Source organism: Pristiophorus japonicus, chromosome 12, assembly GCF_044704955.1.
Source record: "Pristiophorus japonicus isolate sPriJap1 chromosome 12, sPriJap1.hap1, whole genome shotgun sequence".
In the NCBI taxonomy this organism is placed as follows: domain Eukaryota; kingdom Metazoa; phylum Chordata; class Chondrichthyes; family Pristiophoridae; genus Pristiophorus; species Pristiophorus japonicus.
In genome coordinates this window covers 89,148,873-89,170,203 of record NC_091988.1, presented here as the reverse complement: position 1 = coordinate 89,170,203, position 21,331 = coordinate 89,148,873, and the positions used below count along the sequence as shown (strand labels likewise).

At 46.0% G+C, this 21,331-nt stretch overlaps 1 protein-coding gene across 1 annotated transcript in view; it reads left to right on the top strand.

Annotated features, from left to right (window-relative positions):
* itpr1b (inositol 1,4,5-trisphosphate receptor, type 1b) overlaps positions 1–21,331 on the top strand; it is a 593,020-nt gene that overhangs the window by 438,592 nt on the left and 133,097 nt on the right. The window contains exons 48-49 of the mRNA XM_070894815.1: positions 10,474–10,596; positions 20,971–21,146. Of these exons, the coding sequence (XP_070750916.1) occupies positions 10,474–10,596; positions 20,971–21,146 (299 nt within the window). The remainder of the gene's footprint in view (positions 1–10,473; positions 10,597–20,970; positions 21,147–21,331) is intronic.

Genomic DNA, 21,331 nt, shown 5'->3' with positions numbered 1-21,331 from the left:
CCACAGCCTCTCAAACATCTTTTTACTCAAGATGGATTGGCTAGCGCCAGTGTCCAGTTCCATGGCTACAGGTAAGCCATTCAATTTTACATTTCGCATTATAGGTGGACATTTCATCTGAAATGTGTGCACCCCGTGTACTTCAGCATCTGTCTCCTCTCTCTGAGGCTCGAAATTGCTTTGATCCACCATGGACCAATCTTCCTTTGCCACGTGGTAGTTAGCAGGTTTTGCAGAGCTTGCAGTCTGATCGCTGGAGGTGCCCCATTGTTCCACAGCTCTTGCAAACATACCCTTTGAAGTGGCATGAATAGGCTGAATGGAAGCCTCCACAACGCCAACAAGTTGTGAATTATCTTGCATTCATCCTTTGTTGGGGACTCTGAGTCACCTGGGTCACCTGAGGCCTGCTGGCAGTTGCAGACTTGTGGTTTCTGCCCTGTACATTTCTGCTCGCAAACACAGTTTCAGTTAATTTATGAACATTGCTAGCACTTGTGTGCTGAGAGATTTGTTGGTATCATCACTGGTAGCCATCAAACTCACATTGTCCTGCAAGTTGCCTTAGCTCGGCGACGTAGCTCGCCACTTCCTGACCTTCAGATTGCTGGCTCGTGTAGAACCGATACCTCGCCATCAGCATGCTCTCCCTTGGGTTAAGATGCTCCAAAACCAGTGTACACAGCTCCTCATACGATTTATCTGTGGATTTCTCCGGAGCCAGAAGATTCTTCATGAGGCTGTCGGTCGGTGCCCCGCAGCGCTTTCTTCTCCGTCCAGCTCGTTGGCTACAAAGTACTGGTCTAGCCGTTCGGCAAAGGCTTCCCAGTCCTCACCCTCCGAGAACTTCTGCAGGATGCCCACAGTTTGCTGCATCTTTACGTTGGATTCAGATACTAGTCGCCAGTTATTGTGTTCCAGATGAGACTGCACACAGGGAGGTTAAAGTAACAGTGACCTCCGTCTTTATTAAGACACTCCAGCGTGAGGAACAGGCCTTAGGGGCCGGCTGATATACAGTGCTCTCAAGGGATGTGCTCCCTGGTGGCGCAACATGGGAATGCATGCTTTACAGATACACAACAAATGTGTCTTGTATTTCTTGATGACCTGAACGAGAAGCAATATTCAAGGTGCCTTTTGACCAGAGCAGGGTGCATGTCAGTCATTACCTCCTCTGGCCCACATACTCATGCTTTCGCCATGTAATTCAGCATCTTATTGGCTTTGTTGATCACATCATCATCATCATCGGCAGTCCCTCGGAATCGAGGAAGACTTGCTTCCAGTCTGAGCATCAGTTTTTAGGTGGCTGTACAGTCCAATCCGAGAACCACAGTCTCTGTCACAGGTCGGACAGATAGTCGTTGAGGGAAAGGGTGGGCAGGGAGCCTGGTTTGCCGCATGCTCCTTCCGCTGCCTGCGCTTGATTTCTGCATGCTCTCGGCGACGATACTCGAGGAGCTCAGCGTCTTCCCGAATGCACTTCCTCCACTTAGGGCAGTCTGTGGCCAAGGACTCCCAGGTGTCAGTGGGGATGTTGTACTTTATCAGGGAGGCTTTGAGGGTGCCCTTGTCACGTTTCCTCTGCTCGCCTTTGGCTCGTTTGCCGTAGACGAGTTCCGAGTAGGGCGCTTGTTTTGGGAGTCTCGTGCCTGGCATGCAGACTATGTGGCCTGCCCAGGGTCCGCTGGAAGGAACACTGAGAAGATCTCCTCAACCGAAACTCTGCCTTTGACTCGAGTGTTCTCGACTCCATCCCGCAGCATGCTACCCGCCACCACCTCAGTGAGACTTCAACACTGCATGAGGTAGAAAAGGCCGTAAGACAGCTAAAAAACAAGAAGGCTACGGGAGTGGATGGAATCCCTGCTGAGGCACTGAAGTATGGCAGAGAGGCACTACTGGCGCGAATACACGACCTCATTTCTCTCATCTGGAGGGAGGAGAGCATGCCGGGAGATATTAGAGATGCAGTGATCGTGACCATCTTTAAAAAAGGGGACAAGTCCGAACGCGGCAACTTTAGAGGAATCTCCCTGCTATCAACCACATGGAATGTTGTCGCTAGAGTCCTCCTCAACCATCTTCTCCCTCTGGCCGAGGAGCTTCTCCCGGAGTCGCAGTGCGGATTTCGTCCACTCTGGGGCACAACGGACATGATCTTTGCAGCGCAACAGCTGCAGGAAAAATGCTGGGAACAGCGCCAGCCCTTACACATGATGGTCTTCGACCTTACAAAGACCTTTGACACTGTCAATTGCGAGGGTCTATGGAGCGTCGTCCTCCGTTTCGGATGCCCCCAAAAGTACGTCACCATACTCTGCATGTTCCACGATGACATGCAGGTCGTGATCCTTACCAATGGATCCATCACAGACCCAATTCATGTCTGGACCGGGGTCAAGCAGGGCTGCGTCATCGCCCCAACCCTCTTCTCAATCTTCAGTGTTGATCACAGCTCTGCATTGGTTGGACAGGTTTAGCACCATTTCTACTAATGTTCCTATGTCTCTTTCAATGCTATCATTAGCTATTTGGACTCATCAGCGTACCCAATCTCTGCCCTGCTCATGTAGCCATGGTGCTAATATGGCTGGTTCATATCAGCTTCTGGTCAAGGTTTGCAGTTAGGTTGATGGATTCACATCTCGTGCTCTGGGCAGCTGTGGTGACTGCTGGAATGGCTTCCTGAAACACAGAAAATTTAACCACACAAACACAGGCGAGTGACCAAGATCTGGAGCGCAGGGAAGGTAACTATTTTGGATTGCGGGTGCATCATAATCCAATATTAACACTGCAGCAGCAGTTGGTTTCCAGCTGTGCCCTACTCCGTGCTGGTATTGGGAGAATTTAATTTGCATATTCAAATTGAACCTAGTTCTATACCATGTGCGTGTGTGTGATTATGAAGCTCACTCTTTGTTCCCACCTGACCAGGATACCTGTTCCTACACGCCGCCATTGTTACTATTGTCACTCACAAGGCGACGTGCAGCTACTACCTGGGGGATAACCCTTCTCTCCCTTTTCACCCCTGGACACCCAACATCTGCTGGATGTGTTTCCAACTTCTCACAGTAAAATGAATAGCATGAAGGATAGCACTTGTGTTCCTTCACTGCTGTGGCACTTTCTGCTGCAATAAGTTCCGCACCACAGGCCTATCTCTGGAAATTGATGTACTTTTCCAAATCTGGCTTCATTGCTTTATGGCATTGATGTGGTAACTTAGCCTTCCCTTTCCAATATCAATCTGATATTTAGATTTTTGTGTTTTAATTGGATCAAATCACTGTGATAAAGCCATCTCCTAGATCGGAATTCGGTTGAGCAAGTTCTATTTCATTCTACCCTTGCTAACGAGAATTTTGAAGCCTGTAGTCACTCCTAGTGAGAAACTCCTAGTGAGAAGCACCTCATTTGCGCTCCTGACGTGTGAAGCACTCACCTTGTTTGATCGAGGGGGCATAAAATAATTTTTATTTTAATATATGCTTGTTAAGAATACTTGGAACCAAAACCGCTGAGATGAAGAGAATACAGAGGTGAAGAGAATATAGAAATAAAGAGGATACTGAGATGAAGAGAATTAATTTTTACGCAGAGCATCATTGTGCTTCAGAATGCACTGTCTGAAAGGGTGGTGAAAGAAGTTTCAGTCGTTGAGTAAATACTTGAGAAGGAAAGATTTACAGAGCAGGGGAGTGGGACTGATTGGACCGCACTGTGACACAGACACGATGGGCCAACTGGCCTGCTCTGTGCTGTAAGATTCTATGATTTATTCCACTTGTGAGGAAAGCGCTCAGCTTGTGGCTTTTGTTGCTTTTATTATTTTAAAATATAAGGTTGTCAACACGAAATCATTTCTGTGTGTTCTTCACTGAGTGCGCTGTCTCCTCCCAGGCGAATCAAGAAAAATAGCTTCACCAAAATACATCGGTGTTAAACTGTTTCAACTGTGTCCAACTGACTCCTCAGTTGCATGAACATGATTATTGATTAAGTACATGTTATCGGACAAGGAGACGCTTGTGAAGTACTGCAATGCTATTAAAAGTAGAGAACATTGTGCGTATCTTTAGTGAACGGATATAAATAGCTGTGTTCTATTTGCCTTTAAGAAATGCTGAAAGTTGAATATTAAGGAGCTGCTTTGGGTTGCACTTTATTTTTAGGTGTCTACAGTGAATTAATATTGTATAGTGAGCGATTCTGTAGCTTAGCCATTAAGATGCTTAATTTGGAACACTGATCTGTGTCTTGAAGTCCCAGGACATGAACGCATGAAATTGCCAGCCGGACTTGTGACGAGACTTGACGGCTCGTGGGTTGGGTTGCTGACGTAAGACAGATCACAGCAATGTGAGCAGCGCGTAGGGGTTTCGAGACCAAACCTTTGTGGGTAAGCAGACGTGTGCTCTCGCACTCCGGTCGAATGTGATTCCTGTTGGGGGAAGCCCTGAAAAACGACTTTGCAGTTCCGCACGGCTTCGCTCTTCTCTCTCGGAGTGCAAGAGCAAGTGGAAAAGATCCCAATTGGTCCCATTTAGGAAGCCATATAGATTAGACTCATTTCAGTTTGAAGAGTTGAATGTCTTGTAGGTTTGACTACTGATAAGACGTTTAAAAGTGAAATTCCTCTCCAAGTGAAAGATGGGGCATTGCCAATTTTCTCTTTGATTTACCCAGAAGAGAAATTGGCATTCTTGAAAAATTCGTACACTTCAAATCATTGTCCGTAAGAGCCCCCGCAAGGTCCGGGTTTCCGCGCAATAAACGTGTGCGTGAAATCCCAGAGCTTGCGATCTGTCGAGAATCTTCTGAAACAGATTGTAGCCATCCTGGGAGAAGGGCATTTGCGGGTGGAGAGTTGGGCTGTTTGCCCAACTGCTGCCCAGCAAATGCCCGTGAAATTCCTACACCTGGTAAAAGATATGATATAAGCCCTAAGGCCTGCTTTTACCAGTGTAAGAGTTTAAATGAATATAAAATTGAATTGTTTTCAATTATTTAAACATTAAATCACCTGTAAAATAAGTTATGTTTATTTTTAGCCCCTTTAAAATATTTAAACTTATTTTTCAAAAAATGAAATTAAAAATTAAATTGTTAATTAACTGCAACAATTTTAAATTTGCCGACACAAGTGAATGTGAAATATTTTTTTAATGACACATCAAGATCTTTATCGTTCTGTTTCGTTCAGTCTCTAACATTTCCAGTTAGTCGCACTGAACCCAAGGTTCTAATGCATTGAAGGAAACTTTAGCCCTTCATTTTGTGTGACGTTTCTGTGGGTAAAGCTATCTAAGATGGCACCACAAAATGTAGACATAGTATACAAGAGTAAGAAAATCAATTATTACTGTCAATTTAATTTCCCCATATATTCCATAAAAGCAAACCACAGTAATGGAGCTTACAGAAAATCTGGATGAAACCTATGCTTTAATTTAAAAAAGCAAGAATGCTTCTCTCCTGATGCAGTTGACTCCTTCCTTGGGTCTGGCGCATTCTTTCAGTACCTCAGCCAATGGCCATTCTTAACGTTTGAGCTTTGATAACATGAATATCTGGAGGCAATTCCATCCTGGAGGCCATTACAGACCAATACTTGAGTTCTCAACCACGATCCACACACAGATCGAAATGGCCACTCGATAGCAGTCAGGAAAACTGACAGATCTACCATGCTTCTTCCTCTAGCCCAGAGGTGCTGTGACCAATTGTAGCACACCTACTGGACTGAGCTGCATTAGCACAGACTGCAGATTGAGCCTGGGTCTTCCTGGTGCCTATTATCAGTCATGCATGTCAACACGTTTAATGAAAGATTGTGAATGGTTCATTCCACTACCCATTGGAGTAATTTATGGAACATTGTTTTTTTTTTAAATACATCTGTTTAAAAGAGCTTTTGCATTTTTTTTCATTTGTTCCTGGGATGTGGGCGTTGCTGGCAAAACCAGCATTTATTGCCCATCCCTAATTTGCCCTTAAGAAGGTAGTGATCCACCTCCTTGAACCGCTGCAGTCCGTGTGGTGAGGGTACTCCCACAGTGCTGTTAAGGAGGGATTTTGACCCAGTGACGATGAAGGTACAGCGATCTATTTCCAAGTCAGGATGGTGTGCCCTTCATTTAGCCCTTCATTTTGTGTGAAGTTTCTGTGGGTAAAGCTATCTAAGATGGCACCACAAAATGTAGACATAGTATACACAAGAGTAAGAAAATCAATTATTACTGTCAATTTAATTTCCCCATACATTCCATCAAAGCAAACCACAGTAATGGAGCTTACAGAAAATCTGGATGAAACCTATGCTTTAATTTAAAAAAGCAAGAATGCTTCTCTCCTGAGGCAGTTGACTCCTTCCTTGGGTCTGGCGCATTCTTTCAGTACCTCAGCCAATAGCCATTCTAAAGCTGATGGTGCTCCCATGCACCTGCTGCACTTGTCTTTTTAGGTGGTCGAGGTCATGGCTTTGGGAGGTGCTGCCGAAGACGCCTTGGTGAGTTGCTGTAGTGCATCCTGTAGATGGTACACACTGCAGCCATGGTGCACCGGTGATGGAGGGAGTGGATGTTTAAGGTGGTGGATAAGGTGCCAGTCAAGCGAGCTGCTTTGTCCTGGATGGTGTTGAGCTTCTTGAGTGTTGTTGGAGCTGCACTCATCCAGGCAAGTGGAGAGTATTCCATCACACTCCTGACTTGTGCCTTGTAGATGATGGAAAGGCTTTGGGAGTCAGGAGGCAAGACACTTGCCGCAAAATACCCAGCCTCTGACCTATATATGTGGCTGGTCCAGTTAAGATTCTGGTCAGTGGTGACCCCAGGATGTTGATGGTGGGGAATTTGGTGATCGTAATGCCGTGAATGTCAAGGGTTGATGGTTAGACTCTCGCTTGTTGGAGATAGAAACATAGAAAATAGGTGCAGGAGTAGGCATTCGGCCCTTCGAGCCTGCACCACCATTCAATTAGATCATGGCTGATCATTCACTTCAGTACCCCTTTCCTGCTTTCTCTCCATACCCCTTGATCCCTTTAGCCACAAGGGCCATATCTAACTCCCTCTTGAATATATCCAATGAACTGGCATCAACAACTCTCTGCAGTAGGGTATTCCACAGGTTAACAACTCTCTGAGTGAAGAAGTTTCTCCTCATCTCAGTCCTAAATGGTTTACCCCTTATCCTTAAACTGTGTCCACTGGTTATGGACTTCCCCAACATCGGGAACATTCTTCCAGTATCTAACCTGTCCAGTCCCGTCAGAATTTTATATGTTTCTAAGAGATCCCCTCTCATCCTTCTAAACTCCAGTGAACACAGGCCCAGTCGATCCAGTCTCTCCTCATATGTCAGTCTTGCCATCTCGGGAATTAGTCTGGTGAACCTTCGCTGCACTCCCTCACTAGCAAGAATGTCCTTCCACAGATTAGGAGACCAAAACTGAACACAATATTCTAGGTGAGGCCTCACCAAGGCCCTGTACAACTGCAGTAAGACCTCCCTGCTGGTGGGTGGGGTGGCTTGACCCATCCACCTCCACGGAGGTGTGTGGGGGACCTGACCCATCCACCTCCATGGCACGAACCTGGTATTGCAGTACTTCCAGGAACGGTGCAGTGGCTCTAGGCCTTTTGGCTAAGAGCATTGGCGCAGAGTGATCCTTGGCGTGTGCAAGGTGACCTCTGGCTTTTGTGATTTGACAAAGAATTGGAACGATTGGCTACGAATTTGAAAAAAAAAAAGACCTCCCTGCTCCTATACGCAAATCCCCTAGCTATGAAGGCCAACATACCATTTGCCTTCTTCATCGCCTGCTGTACCTGCATGCCAACTTCCAATGACAGATGTACCATGACACCCAGGTCTCGTTGCACCTCCCCTATTCCTAATCTGCCACCATTCAGATAATATTCTGCCTTCATGTTTTTGCCCCCAAAGTGGATAACCTCACATTTATCCACATTATGCTGCATCTGCCATGTATTTGCCCACTTACCTAACCTGTCCAAGTCACCCTGCAGCTTCTTCGCGTCCTCCTCACAGCTCACACCGCCACCCAGCTTAGTGTCATCCGCAAACTTGGAGATATTACACTCAATTCCTTCATCTAAATCATCTTAGTCATTTCCCGGCACTTGTGTGGCGCGAATGTTACTTGCCACTTATCAGCCCAAGCCTGAATGTTCTCCATGTCTTGCTATATGAGGGCATGGACTGCTTCATTATCTGAGGCGTTACGAATGGAACTGAACACTATGCAATCATCAGCGAACATCCCACTTCTGACTTTATGATGGAGGGAAGATCATTGATAAAGCAGCTGAAGATGGTTGGGCCTAGGACACTGCCTTGAGGAACTCCTGCAGCGATGTCCTGGGGCTGTGATGATTGACCTCCAACAACCACAACCATCTTCCTTTGTGCTAGGTATGACTCCAGCCAGTGGAGAGTTTTCCCCCTGATTCCCATTGATTTCAGTTTTACTCGGGCTCCTTGATGCTACAATCTGTTAAATGCTGCTTTGATGTCAAGGGCAGTCACTCTCGCCTCACCTCTGGAATTCAGCTCATTTGTTCATGTTTGGACCAAGGCTGTAATGAGATCTGGAGCTGAGTGGTTCTGGCGGAACCCAAACTGAGCATCAGTGAGCAGGTTATTGGCGAGTAAGTGCCGCTTAATAGTACTGTTGACAATACTTTCCATCATTTTGCTGATGATTGAGAGTAGACTGATGGGGCGATAATTGGCCGGACTAGATTTGTTCTGCTTTTTATGGACAGGACATACCTGGGCAGTTTTCCACATTGTCGGGTAGATGCCAGTGTTGTAGCTGTACTGGAACAGCTTGGCTAGTTCCTCAGCACGACAGCCAGTATGTTGTCGGGGCCCATAGCCTTTACTGTATCCAGTGCGCTCAGCCGTTTTTTGATATCACGCGGAATGAATCGAATTGACTCATGACTTGCTTCTGTAATGGTGGGGACCTCAGGAGGAGGCCGATATGGATCATCCACTCGGCACTTCTGGCTGAAGATGGGTACAAACACTTCAGCCTTATCTTTTACGCTCTTGTGCTGGGCTCCGCCCTCTTCGAGGATGGAGATATTCATGGAGCTTCCTCTTCCCATTAGTTATTTGATGGTCCACCACCATTCACTACTAGATGTGGCAGGACTGCAGATCTTTGATCTGATCCATTGATTGTGGGATCGCTTAGCTCTGCCTATGGCATGCTGCTGCCGTTATTTAGCATGCATGTAATCCTGGTCCAGCTTCCCCAGGTTGGCAATTCATTTTTAAGGTACGCCTTGTTTTGCTCCTGGCATGTTTTTCTGCACTTCTCATTGAACCAAGGTTTGTTCCCTGGCTTGATGGTAATGGTAAGTGAGGGATATACCGGGCCATGAGGTTTCAGATTGTGGTGGAATACGATTCTGCTGTTGCTGATGGCCCACACCGCCTCATGGATGCCCAGTTTTGAGCTGCCCGATCTATTTTGAATCTATCCCATTTAGCACGGTGGTAGTGCCACACAACACGATGGAGGGTGTCCTCAGTGTGAAGATGGAACTTCATCTCCACAAGGACTGTGCGCTAGTCACAGCTATCAATGCTGTCATGGAAAAAGCTTTGTTCAGATCCTATCTTGATTACTGTGTTTCGTTTTGGGCACTGCACCTCGGGAAGGGTTTATTGGTCTTAGAATGGGGTACAGCGCAGATTCAGCAGAATGTTACCAGGGCATAAAGGGTTAAATTTATGGACGTAGCTTGCATATATTTGTATTGTATTTTCTTGAGTTGGGAAAGTTGAGGCTGATCTAATCGAGGTGTTTAAATGGTAAAAGTAATGGTAAAGTAAATGCAAATAAGTTCTTTCCTCTAGTTAGGAAATCCGGGACAAAGGGGCACAATCTAAACAATTAGAGCTAGATCATTGAGGAGCAAAACCAGGGACCACTTTTTCTCACATAGTGGAATGGAAATGTCGAATTCGCTCCCCCAAAAGGCTGTGGATGCTGGGTCAATTGGAGCTTTCAGGACTGAGATCAATAGATTTGTATTAACTGGGTATAAAGGGATATGGAACCAAGGTGGGTAAATGGAGTTGAGGTACTGATCAGCCATGCTCTAATTGATTGGGGGGGACAGGCTTGAGGGGCTGAATGGCCTACTCTTGTTCCTATGTGGGATGCCACGTGTCCAAACTGGGCTCCACCTCAACCAAACTATCTCCATAAAACATCATGTCACTACTTTGTAATGCTGTTCGAATTCCAAACCACTCCTTATCTGGCTCCATATCTACTCATCTGAAGTGTTTACACTCATTTTATCTGCTGTATTTCTAAGAAATCTGCAATTAGATTAATTAATGAAGTTAATGCCAGCCTTGATTAACTCTCCACGATAAAGCCATTTACTTTCAGCTCTCTGCTTTTTGTTTTCACAGGACAGCCGGTTTTGTACTGGTGCTCACGTAACATGACCTTTTGGAGCAGCATTTCCTTCAATCTGGCCGTCCTCATGAACCTACTGGTTGCGTTATTCTACCCCTTTGAAGGTGTCCGAGGAGGTAATGTCGCCTTGATGTGTGCGCAAGTGGATCTGACTGCAGTTTGCTTCTCATTTCGCTCAATAATTCGTGCGGCTTCTTTAAATCAGGCCTTTGAACTTGTTTAAGACCATTTTAGACTTTCTTCTCCCAACTAAATTAAGGTTGTGTATTGAGCCAATATATTTCAATGACAGGGATATGGATTAAATGTAGTTTAACTGAAAGCATTAGACGATTTCACTTACTCCCTAGCTTTTCTGTTTAAACTTAATTCTATGTCGAACACTGAAATACTTGATTGTAAGTTGCATGTATTACAGTCTAAATCTAAATAACCTTTGGGATCTCTATAATTTTGCAACGATTTATGTAACCATTTTAATTTGTACTATTGTGAAAAAAACACACGGCATAGCCATTACTTAAACAGTCTTAAGATTGCCAATTGTAGATAACCTGGCAGTACTGAAGAGTTTGAAGCTTTAATAATCCCACAATTCAGGAAAGTTACGTTCTTTCAGAATGGTTTGGAAAGAATTGAAACCAACTGACATGGAGATAGTGTTTCAGGATTGTAAATTTCCACACTCGAAGTACTTCATTGGCTGTAAAGTGCTTTGAGACGTCCGATGGTCGTGAAAGGCGCTATATAAATGCAAGTCTTTCCTTTGTATAACTAAATCATGTGGCCAGACTTGTTATCTCAATGTTATGTATTATCAGTTGGGCTTCAGGAACAGTTGTGTATTAAGTAAGGCTGTTTAATATTCCAGAATAATGGAGTCAAGTTTCGGCCTGAGTTGCTTCTATTTTTTTTGGAGCAACTGGTGTAGAATGGAGTATCTTAGAAATTGCAATTCTCGGCATTTAGTTTGCTCCAGTTGTAGTCGGTTAGAACAGTTTCATTTTAGAACAGATTTTTTTTTTTAAAAAGGGGGCGTGTCCGGCCACTTGCGCCTGTTTTGAAAGTTTATGCAGTGAAAACTTACTCCAAACTAACTTAGAATGGAGTAAGTGTAGATTTTTGTACGCTCAGAAAAACCTTGCCTACATTTAGAAGATCAGGCGTAGGTTACAAATCAGACGTAGGGAACGGGAGAGGGAAGTTTACAAACATGAAACATATCACTTTTACAAATAAAGAGCCATCATCAATAATAAATGATAAATAAATCAATCAAAAAAAATTAATAGAAAATAAAAAAAATTTAAAAATCAATAAACAAAAAGTTAAGTTTCTACTCACCGACTGCAGCATCGGGAGCCCTCCAACAGCGTGCTTGGATGGCCCCCCCCCCATTCTCTCTCTCTCTCTCTCTCTCTCTCTCTCTCTCTCTCTCTCTCTCTCTCTCTCTCTCTCTCTCTCTCTCTCTCTGTCAGACTCTCTCTGTCAGACTGTCTCTCTCTGTCTGTCAGTGTCTATGTGTTTCTGACAGAGAGGGGGGAGAGGAGAGGAGTGGGGGGTGGGTGGGAGGGAGGAGAGGAGTGGGGGTTGGAGGGGAGGGGAGAGGAGGGGGGGGAGGGGAGAGGAGAGGAGGAGGGGGGAGAGGAGAGGTGAGGGGAGAGGAGGGGGGGAGAGGGGAGGGGAGAGGAGGAGGGGGTGGGTGGGAGAGGAGAGGAGAGGGGGGTGGGTGGGTGGGAGAGGAGAGGAGGAGGGGAGAATATGGGGGGGAGAGGGGAGGAGAGGATGGGGGGGAGAGGGGGTTGGGGGAGGGGGTAGAAGGGAGAGGAGAGGGGGGGTGGGAGAGGAGGAGTCGGGGGGAGAGGGGTGGGAGAGGAGAAGGGGAGGTTGAACGGGCCCGGCCGACGGAAGAAGCCAGGCTGAAAACTTCGGGTGGGGCACGCCCCCCCCAGCAAGATACCGCCGAAGGAAGAGGGAGCGTTGCGGGGGGAGCCGGAGCGGAGCGAGAGCTGGGGGGCGGGGCGGGTGCGGATGGCAGCGGAGCGGGAGCTGGGGGAGTGGGGGGGAGCGGCTGGGGGCGGAGGGGGTGGGCCACAAGAGAGCCAGAGGGGAGCATGAGCTGAACGGGTGGAGCCACAGCCAGAGCTGGAGGAGGGAGGTGCAGTCCAATCTTCACCACCCCAGTGAGCCCATTCGACTACGGCTAGGGGCGGCGTGCTTCAGGCCCCTCCCACACAGTTTCGGGCGCTTGGAGCTACTGCACATGCACGCCCACTGTTGTGCGCATGTTCAGAGGTCCCGGCACTGTTTTCAGCGCAGGGACCTGGCTCCACCCACCACAGCTTGTGCTGCGCTGGGCCGAGGGCTTGGATCGACTTGAGGGAGTGGAGAATACCGAGGTAAGTTTTCGGTGCGATTTTGAGCGCGGAAATCAGGCATGGCTCGTGGGGCTGCGCCGTTCTATGCGGGGCCCGAAACTTGACCCCCATAAAAATTACTTTCACAATTTTTTTTAATATAAAGTTATGTTGAATCAGTTCAGAGACTGTGTCAACTGTGGCTCATGGCAAGCAATCCCCAGGTGGGCAGAGGAAACATTTCAAGGACACCCTCAAAGCCTCCTTGATAAAGTGCAACATCCCCATTGACACCTGGGAGTCCCTGGCCTAAGACTGCCCTAAGTGGAGGAAGAGCATCTGGGAGGGCGCTGCGCACCTCTAGTCTCATCGCTGAGAGCATGCAGAAACCTATCGCAGACAACGGAAGGAGCTTGCGGCAAACTGAGCTTCCCACCCACCCTTTCCTTCAACCACTGTCTGTCCCACCTGTGACAGAGCCTGTAATTCCCGCATGATGATGAGTGGGTAGTACGACTGACTCTGAGTCAGAAGGTTGGCAGTTCAAGTCCCACTCTAGAGACCTGAGCACATCATCATATCATCATAGGCAGTCCCTCGGAATCGAGGAAGGTTTGCTTCCACTCCAAAAGTGAGTTCTTTGGTGGCTGAACAGTCACAGACTCTGTCACAGGTGGGACAGATAGTCGTTGAGGGAAGGGTGGGTGGGACTGGTTTGCTGCATGCTCTTTCCGCTTCCTGCGCTTGGTTTCTGCATGCTCTCGATATTGAGACTCGAGGTGCTCAGCGCCCTCCCGGATGCACTTCCTCCACTTAGGGCGGTCTTGGGCCAGGGACTCCCAGGTGTCAGTGGGGATGTCGCACTTTATCAGGGAGGCTTTGAGGGTGTCCTTATAGCATTTCCGCTGCCCACCTTTGGCTCGTTTGCTGTGGTAGGGAGCTCCGAGTCGAGCGCTTGCTTTGGAATTCTCGTGTCTGGCATGTGAACTATGTGGTCTGCCCAGTGGTGCTGATCGAGTGTGGTCAGTGCTTCAATGCCGGAGATGTTGGCCTGGATGAGGGCACTGATGTTGGTGCGCCTGTCCTCCCAGAGGATTTGTAGGATCTTGCGGAAACATTGTTGGCGATATTTCTCCAGCAACTTGAGATGTCTGCTGTACATGGTCCAGGTCTTTGAGCGATACAGGAGGGCAGGTATTACCACAGCCCTGGAGACCATGAGCTTGGTGGCAGTTTTGAGTCTTCAAACACTCCTTTCCTCAGGCGGCCGAAGGCTGCATTAGCGCACTGGAGGCGGTGTTGGATCTCGCTGTCGATGCCTGCTCTTGTTGATAGGAGGCTCCCAAGATATGGGAACTGTCCACGGTGTCACAACATCCAGGCTGACGCTCCAGTGCAGTGCTGAGGGAGCGCTGCACTGTCGGATGTGCTGTGTCTCAGATGAGACATTAAACCGAAGCCTTGTCTGCCCTCTCGGGTTGACGTGGAAGATCCCTCGTCACTATTTCGAAGAAGAGCAGGGAGTTCGCCCTGGTGTCGTGGCCAATATTTATCCCTCATCCATCATCAATAAAAAAAGAGATTAGCTTGTCTTTTTCCCATTGCTGTTTGTGGGAACTAGCTGTGCGTGAATTGTTCAATGCATTTCCCTACATTGCAACAGTGACTTCACTTCAAAAGTACTTAATTGGCAGTAAAGCGCTTTGGAATGTTGATATCAGGAAAGACGGTATAGAAATGCAAGTTCTTTTCAATTTCAAATTCTTGTTACGCTGGACATTCTCTGTCCAAGGATCCAAATGTGCCTGCAAAAATGAATTTTGGAAGTTTGTATTTGTGCTGCTGAAAATTGACAGGCGAGGCCACCAGGTGTACAATAGTCTGTGCCGTGGGGCAGACCGTTGAATTCCCACTACAGATATAAAGGGGCGAAAACAATACTGGAAACTTGAAATAAAAACAAAGTTCTGTAAATGCACAGCAGGTCCACCCATCGGCATCTGGAAAGAGGTAGGCTGACTATCCAGATGTGGACCCTTTGTGACTAAATTGTGACGATGCGTCTCCAGCCCATTAAATCTTAATCTGTCTTTTCTCCTTTCAGGAGGCTTGTTCCTCCAGCATTTTCTAAAATCCCATTGCAGTTGGACGCCATCACAATTGCTCCGGTTTCATTTATCCTGGTACTATACCAAGCAGTTTGCAGGCAATCTGCTTTTTGCAATCCCGACCATGTCTGATTGCAGAGTAGCTCTAGTTCCCCAAGCATAGGGCAAAGAGGTTCTTTTCACAGCCTCAGCCAGTCTCTTCGTGCAACACACAGTCCCTCGGGTGATATGCTTGTGGCTTTATTCCAAACTAATACAAATGATGTGTTCAATGAGAGTCCGAATGTTCTTGTACCTTGCTGCATGCTTCTGTATATTTCTTTTGCTCTTTGATTTGTTGGCTCACTCTCCCAAGAGTGAAATTGGGGCAAATAACAAGATCATGACAAACCGTATCTGTTCTGTACCTTGAGGGCTTAAACAGTTAAGTTATGAAGACACAGTGCAATATTGGGACTTGTATTCCCTTCAGTTTAGAAGATTTGGGGTGATCTAATCAAGGTGTTTACAACAACAACTTATATTTATGTAGTGCCTTTAACTTCATTAAAACATCCCAAGGTGCTTCACAGGAGTATTATAAAACAACATTTTACATTGAGCCGCATTGAGCTAATAAGGAGATATTAGGGCAGAAAAGAGGTAGGTTTTAAGGAGCATCTTAAAGGAGGAAAAAGAGGAGGAGAGGCTTAAGGAGGGAATTCTGGTGCTTAGGACATTCACAGCTGAAGGCACAGCCACCAATGGGGGAGCGATTAAAATCGGGGATGCTCAAATGATTAAGGGATTCAATAGGCTAGATACAGAGAAACTATTTTCTCTGCTGGGCGAATCCAGAACAAGACGGCAGCATCTTAACATTACAGCTAGGCCATTCAGGAATGAAATGAGGAAACACTTTTTTTCCTACACATTGTAGTAGAAATCTGGAAATCGCTTCCCCAAAAGGCTGTGGATGCTGGGTCAATTCAAATTTGCATAACTGAAATCAATTGATTTTTGTTGGGTAAGGGTATTGAGGGATATGGATCAAAGGCAGGTAAACGGGGTTGAGGTACAGATCAGCCATGGTCTAATTGGATGGGGGAACAGGCTCGAAGAGCCAAATGGCCTATTCCAGTTCTTATGGTTCCATTGAATGCTGCCAACATCTTCGTAAGCACAGCGTTGAATATTTTTTTCCCCAGAATCTTCCATCATATATTGGATCTAGTGACATATGCTGGGTTTCCAGGGTACAGGGAAACCCCTGGTGTCTCAGGTCATGTGACCAATGTAAACGAGAAACCAACGAGTATTGGCAGGCTGCTTAGCCTTGTGAGGTAACAGTCAAGCCTGCCTGAAATCTTTTCACTGTTTTCAGCTGCATTCAGACACACAGCACTGATTCGGCACCAAGTTCAAGAATACAGTGGCCAATATTGCAGCCCCGGCCCCGCCCCCCACCACCCATTACGTTTCAGGCTGAATTCAGCTCACTCGTCACGGACAGGACAACCTTTCACCCCATGACCTTCCTGGCATGAGTGGCTCTGTGGCACACCAGGCAGCACCATTGGGGAAGCTCCTAGCTTCTGACATACCCAGTACACTCTTCAGTCCAGTCTATTTTATGCACTGTATGAGCCCATTACTACAGTGACACTTTAATCAAGGTGGGTAAAAGTCCAACTACTGAAGTAGAATGGATGCAACTTAACCACTGGATAAAGAAAATGGTCACATTAAACTTCACAGCAGTCAAACTAGTTTTCTTGCTGTTCGTTTTATCTAAGCGCAAATGTGTCAGTCCTACAGAAAAATTTCAAAGGAGTAGTTTGGAGCATTTCGTTTCTGATTTTTAAAAGAAGCTTTGTGCCTTTCACGATCACAGGACAGCCCAAAGCTTTTTATAGCCAATTAAGTACTTTTTGAAATGTAGTCACTGTTGTAATGTAGGAAATGTTTTCATTTTAAATATTAGAATTTTGGAAAAGAATGTGTTTTGATCAATGAAATATTTTATTCACAGAATACTCCTTGACTGGTCTTTTACGGATATGAATGGTTTTATTCAAATGTTTGCGGCAAGTTTTTATATGGTAGAGAGGAACCGAAACCTATTGGGTTTTCATGAATATGTTCTGTTGTTGACTGATATCATCATATTTTGGGAATTATCTCTTTTGTGTTCAGTGTCTCTCTGCCCCGCCCTCTTCAAAAAAATGGACTTCTGACATTAACATAACATTTAAAAGCCAAATAAACATTAAATACACTGCCCAGATTAATGGGAAATTTGTTCATCAGGCCATTGAATTAATTTATTGTGAACAAGAAGTCGCCTTTCAAGAGGTTAAAGGAGCAGAACTCAAAGGTGCAGTGGCTGAGTGGAAAAATCAATCACACGGTGAACAGACCTCCGAACTGACTCTCTGTTATGCATTTGAGCATCACAGCACTTGTGGGTTTATACAAGGTCTCTGCATTTCACAACATAGCTCTCTCGAGACCTGCTTCCGTATTGTGCAGAAGAATTTACGTGGAGGCGCTTTAATCTCTTTCCAAGAAGCTTCAGGGCACATCCACCTGGCTGTTTCAGCTCTGTTTGCAGAGCGCTGTCATAAATCTGTCATCACTTGAACAGACAAAGATTAGTACATTGCTACACAGCTCCTTCTCTCTGGTCCCAGTGCTCCAGTCATTTCCATGTCTTGAACTGTACTTTCTACTTCTCTGCCACAGACCATATGCACAGCAGATAATCTACCCTTAACATAAGAACATGAGAAATAGGAGCAGGAGTATGCCCTTGGCCCCTCGGGCCTGCTCTGCCATTTAATAAGATCGTGGCTGATCTGATCTTGGGCTCAGCTCCACTTCCCTGCCCGCTCCCCATAATCTTTTACTCCCTTATCGCACAAAAATCTGTTTATCTCCACCTTAAATATATTCAATGACCCAGCCTCCACAGCTGTCTGGGGCAGAGAATTTCACAGATTTCAAAAGCAATCTGTGTAGCATTCAGTATTCATTTTAAGAGTTTCAAAGAACATTTTTGTTCTGATACTATCTTTGTTGTTGAGGTTTCAGAAAAGTTCACACAGTGCTGTTATATTTTGATATATGTCATGTCTAATGTGCATTTCCTATTTGGCACACTTCAAGTGCCACATACAATTTTTTTGTGCCACTCTTTATATTAAAGAAAGTATTAAGAAATATTGGTGACCATTGGGAAGGTAGATACTTTCAGGAGCGGGAAATACCAGAGTGAGAAGGAAGGGCTTTATTCTGAATACTGCCTGATTATCGGGTGTTATTTTAATGGGCAAGACCAGCAACAACAACTTGCATTTATATAGCAACCGTAACTTTGTAAAATGTCCCAAGGCGCTTCACAGGTGCTTTATCAAATAAAATTTGTCACCGAGCCACAGAGAGATATTAGAACAGGGAGGTAGGTTTTAAGGAGCTTATTAAAGGAGGAGGGAGAAATGGCGAGGTTTAGGGAGCGAGTTCCAGAGCTTGGGGCCTAGGTGTCGAAGGCACCTCCACCAATGGTGGAGTAAAGGAAATTGGGGATGTGCAAGAGGCTAGAACTGGAGGAATGCAGAGTTCCCAGAGGGTTGTCGGGCTGGAGGAGGTTACAGAGATGGAGAGGGATGAGGCCATGAAAGGGATATGATCACAAGGCTGAGAATTTTAAACCTGAGGCTTTGCTAGACCAGGAGAAAATGAAGGTCAGCGAGCACGGGTGATGGCTGAATGGTGCAAGTCAGGATATGGGCGGCAGAACTTTGGATGAGCTGAACTTTACAGAGGGTGGAATATGTGAGGCCAGCCAGGGGAGCATGGGAATAGTCAGGTCTGAAGATAACAAAAGCATGGATGAGGGTTTCAGCCGCAGGTGGGCTGAAGCAGGGACAGAGACGGGCGATATTACGGAGGTGGAAATGTGGGGTCGGAAGTTTAGTTCAGGGTCAGGTAGGATGCCAAGGTTGCAGACAGTGGCCAGGGAGTGGGATGGAATCAGTGGCTTGGGAACGGAGATTGTGGTAGAGGCCGAAAACAATGGCTTTGGTCTTGCCAACATTTAATCGGAGAACATTTCTGCTCATCCAATACTGGATGTCGGACAAGCAGCATGGAGGGATCGAGAGGGGTGGTGGTGACGGAGAAGAAAAAAAGAAAGGCTTGCATTCATATAGGGCTCTTCATGACTCAGGACGTCCCAAATCACTTTCCAGCCAACGAAGTACTTTTTGAAGTGTAGTCACTGTTGTAATGTAGGACACACGGCAGCCAATTTGTGCACAGCAATGTCTCAGTGAGCAATGTGATAATGACAGATAATCTGTTTTAGTGATGTTGGTTGAGGAATTAATATTGATCTGGACTGCCTGCTCTTCTTCGAAATAGTGTCGTGGGATCTTTGACATCCATCTGAAAGGGCAGATGGGGCCTCGGTTTAACATCTCATTCGAAAGGCAGCACCTCTGACAGTGCAGCACTCCCTCAGCACTGCACTGGGATGTCAGCCTAGATTTTTGTGCTCAAGTTACTGGAGTGGTCTCTGAATAGAGTTGGAAACTAGGATAGAAACCTATTACACCCATTTTTAAAGGTTGTTACTTTTGCCAGTTGCCAGAAGCTCTTGCCGCAATATAGGTGGGCATATTTAAATGGGGTGGTAATGGCGGCGTGTTGCATAAAATATACTGCCATTATTACTTCAGCAATGCTGGGTGTAAACTACACCTTCACACAACAGGAGTCTGCCGTTACTAGGCGGTGGTAATTGAGGAACAAAGTTTACATTATCATAGCAGGCACTTCAGTGGAGAGGAATGAGCGATCTGCACATCCTGATTGCTGGAATTTTTTTTCATTAGTTGAGGGCGCATTAAAGTCCACTGGTTCTATCAGCTGCTGCAGTCATTCAACCTGCCCAACCAGTAATGAGCAACCAAGCACAGAAGGTAATGCTGTCAGGAGCCTGTCGAAAATTGTGACAAGCTAACACCAAAAATGTTCCCACGGTCATGGTTGAGTCCATCGAACTGGTAGAAATCCTACCCTGCTTTATTTCTGCTAACCATCCTACCACAGAGGAAAATCTAGGCTAGAATATCTGCAGTGTCTTCATCAATTTTAGCGATCACACCCTGACCCTTAGCCTGAATAGCGATTAAACACGCCCAGTGTTTACTTAACAGCAATTAGATCTTGTGGCATTAAAGACATGCAGCAGAATAATACATTGTGCATTGCAGGGCGTACACTCCCATGCTTACAAAAGAAGTGTATTATCTGACTTGCCAAGAGCAATATGATGGGAAATCCACCAATACACTTTTTGTCCTGTTGTTTTAGTAGTTGAATGCTGGCATGACTTGTTGGGCCCCATATTCCAATCCCAGCCTTGATTGATGTTTTAACACTGGGCTGTGCCCAATAAATTTGTTTGTTTTCCTGCTCTGGATTGTAGAGGGAGGGAAAATTGGAGGGAAGGGGCTTCATTTTACAATTCTCCCTACCCTCGCCCCGAGTTTCTTCTGCATTAGTGAACAACCTTGATGGTGGAGAAGTCCATGCTAGACCTTCTTACCCTCTAAACTGATCAATGATAGCGGAGACTTTTGCTATGGTTCTGATTTTTTAGTTTGCGGGTAAGGATTAATGTTGGGTCTGAATGGCATCTCGGCTTTAAATGTCCTTTCTTTGGCTCTCGAGGCTCTTGTATGCAGTGTCTTATAAACATGTTAAAATATTGTTATGATTGGTTCTACATTGCGAGTGGTAACAAGTTATGTTGAGGCTGGAGGGGAAGGGATCTCCAACTTAACTTCTTCAAATGTTGATGGGTATTTCCAATTGCGAGTCCTTGAAGTTGACTGTTCTCCGCAGAAATACCGTTGGAATAGGAAATTCCTGTCCACAGTTCCACAGCCCGTATTTGGTGATTTGCAATTAACCTCTTGAGTGACATGCGCAGGTGGCTAGTTTGTATATTATACTGACCGACTATTTCTTTTGTGTGTAGGTACTTTGGAGACGCATTTATCGGGCCTTCTGTGGACAGCAGTCTGCATATCTCTGGCCATTGTGATCGCCCTTCCGAAACCCCATGGTATTCGAGCCTTGATAGCCTCCACGATTTTGCGGCTTATATTCTCAGTTGGTTTAGAGCCAACCCTATATTTGTTGGGAGCATTTAATGTGAGTATTTCATAAAACCACAGCACAAGTACAGTCCAGTGCCAATCAGACTAGTGGGCTCTCGGTCAGTAAATGTTTTAACAGCAAAAGGCAGTGACGGTAGATCCCCGACGGATTTATGGGTGAATGCACTGCCTGCCTCTATCGCCTCCTTTAAGATGCTCCAGAAATCCTACCTCTTTGAC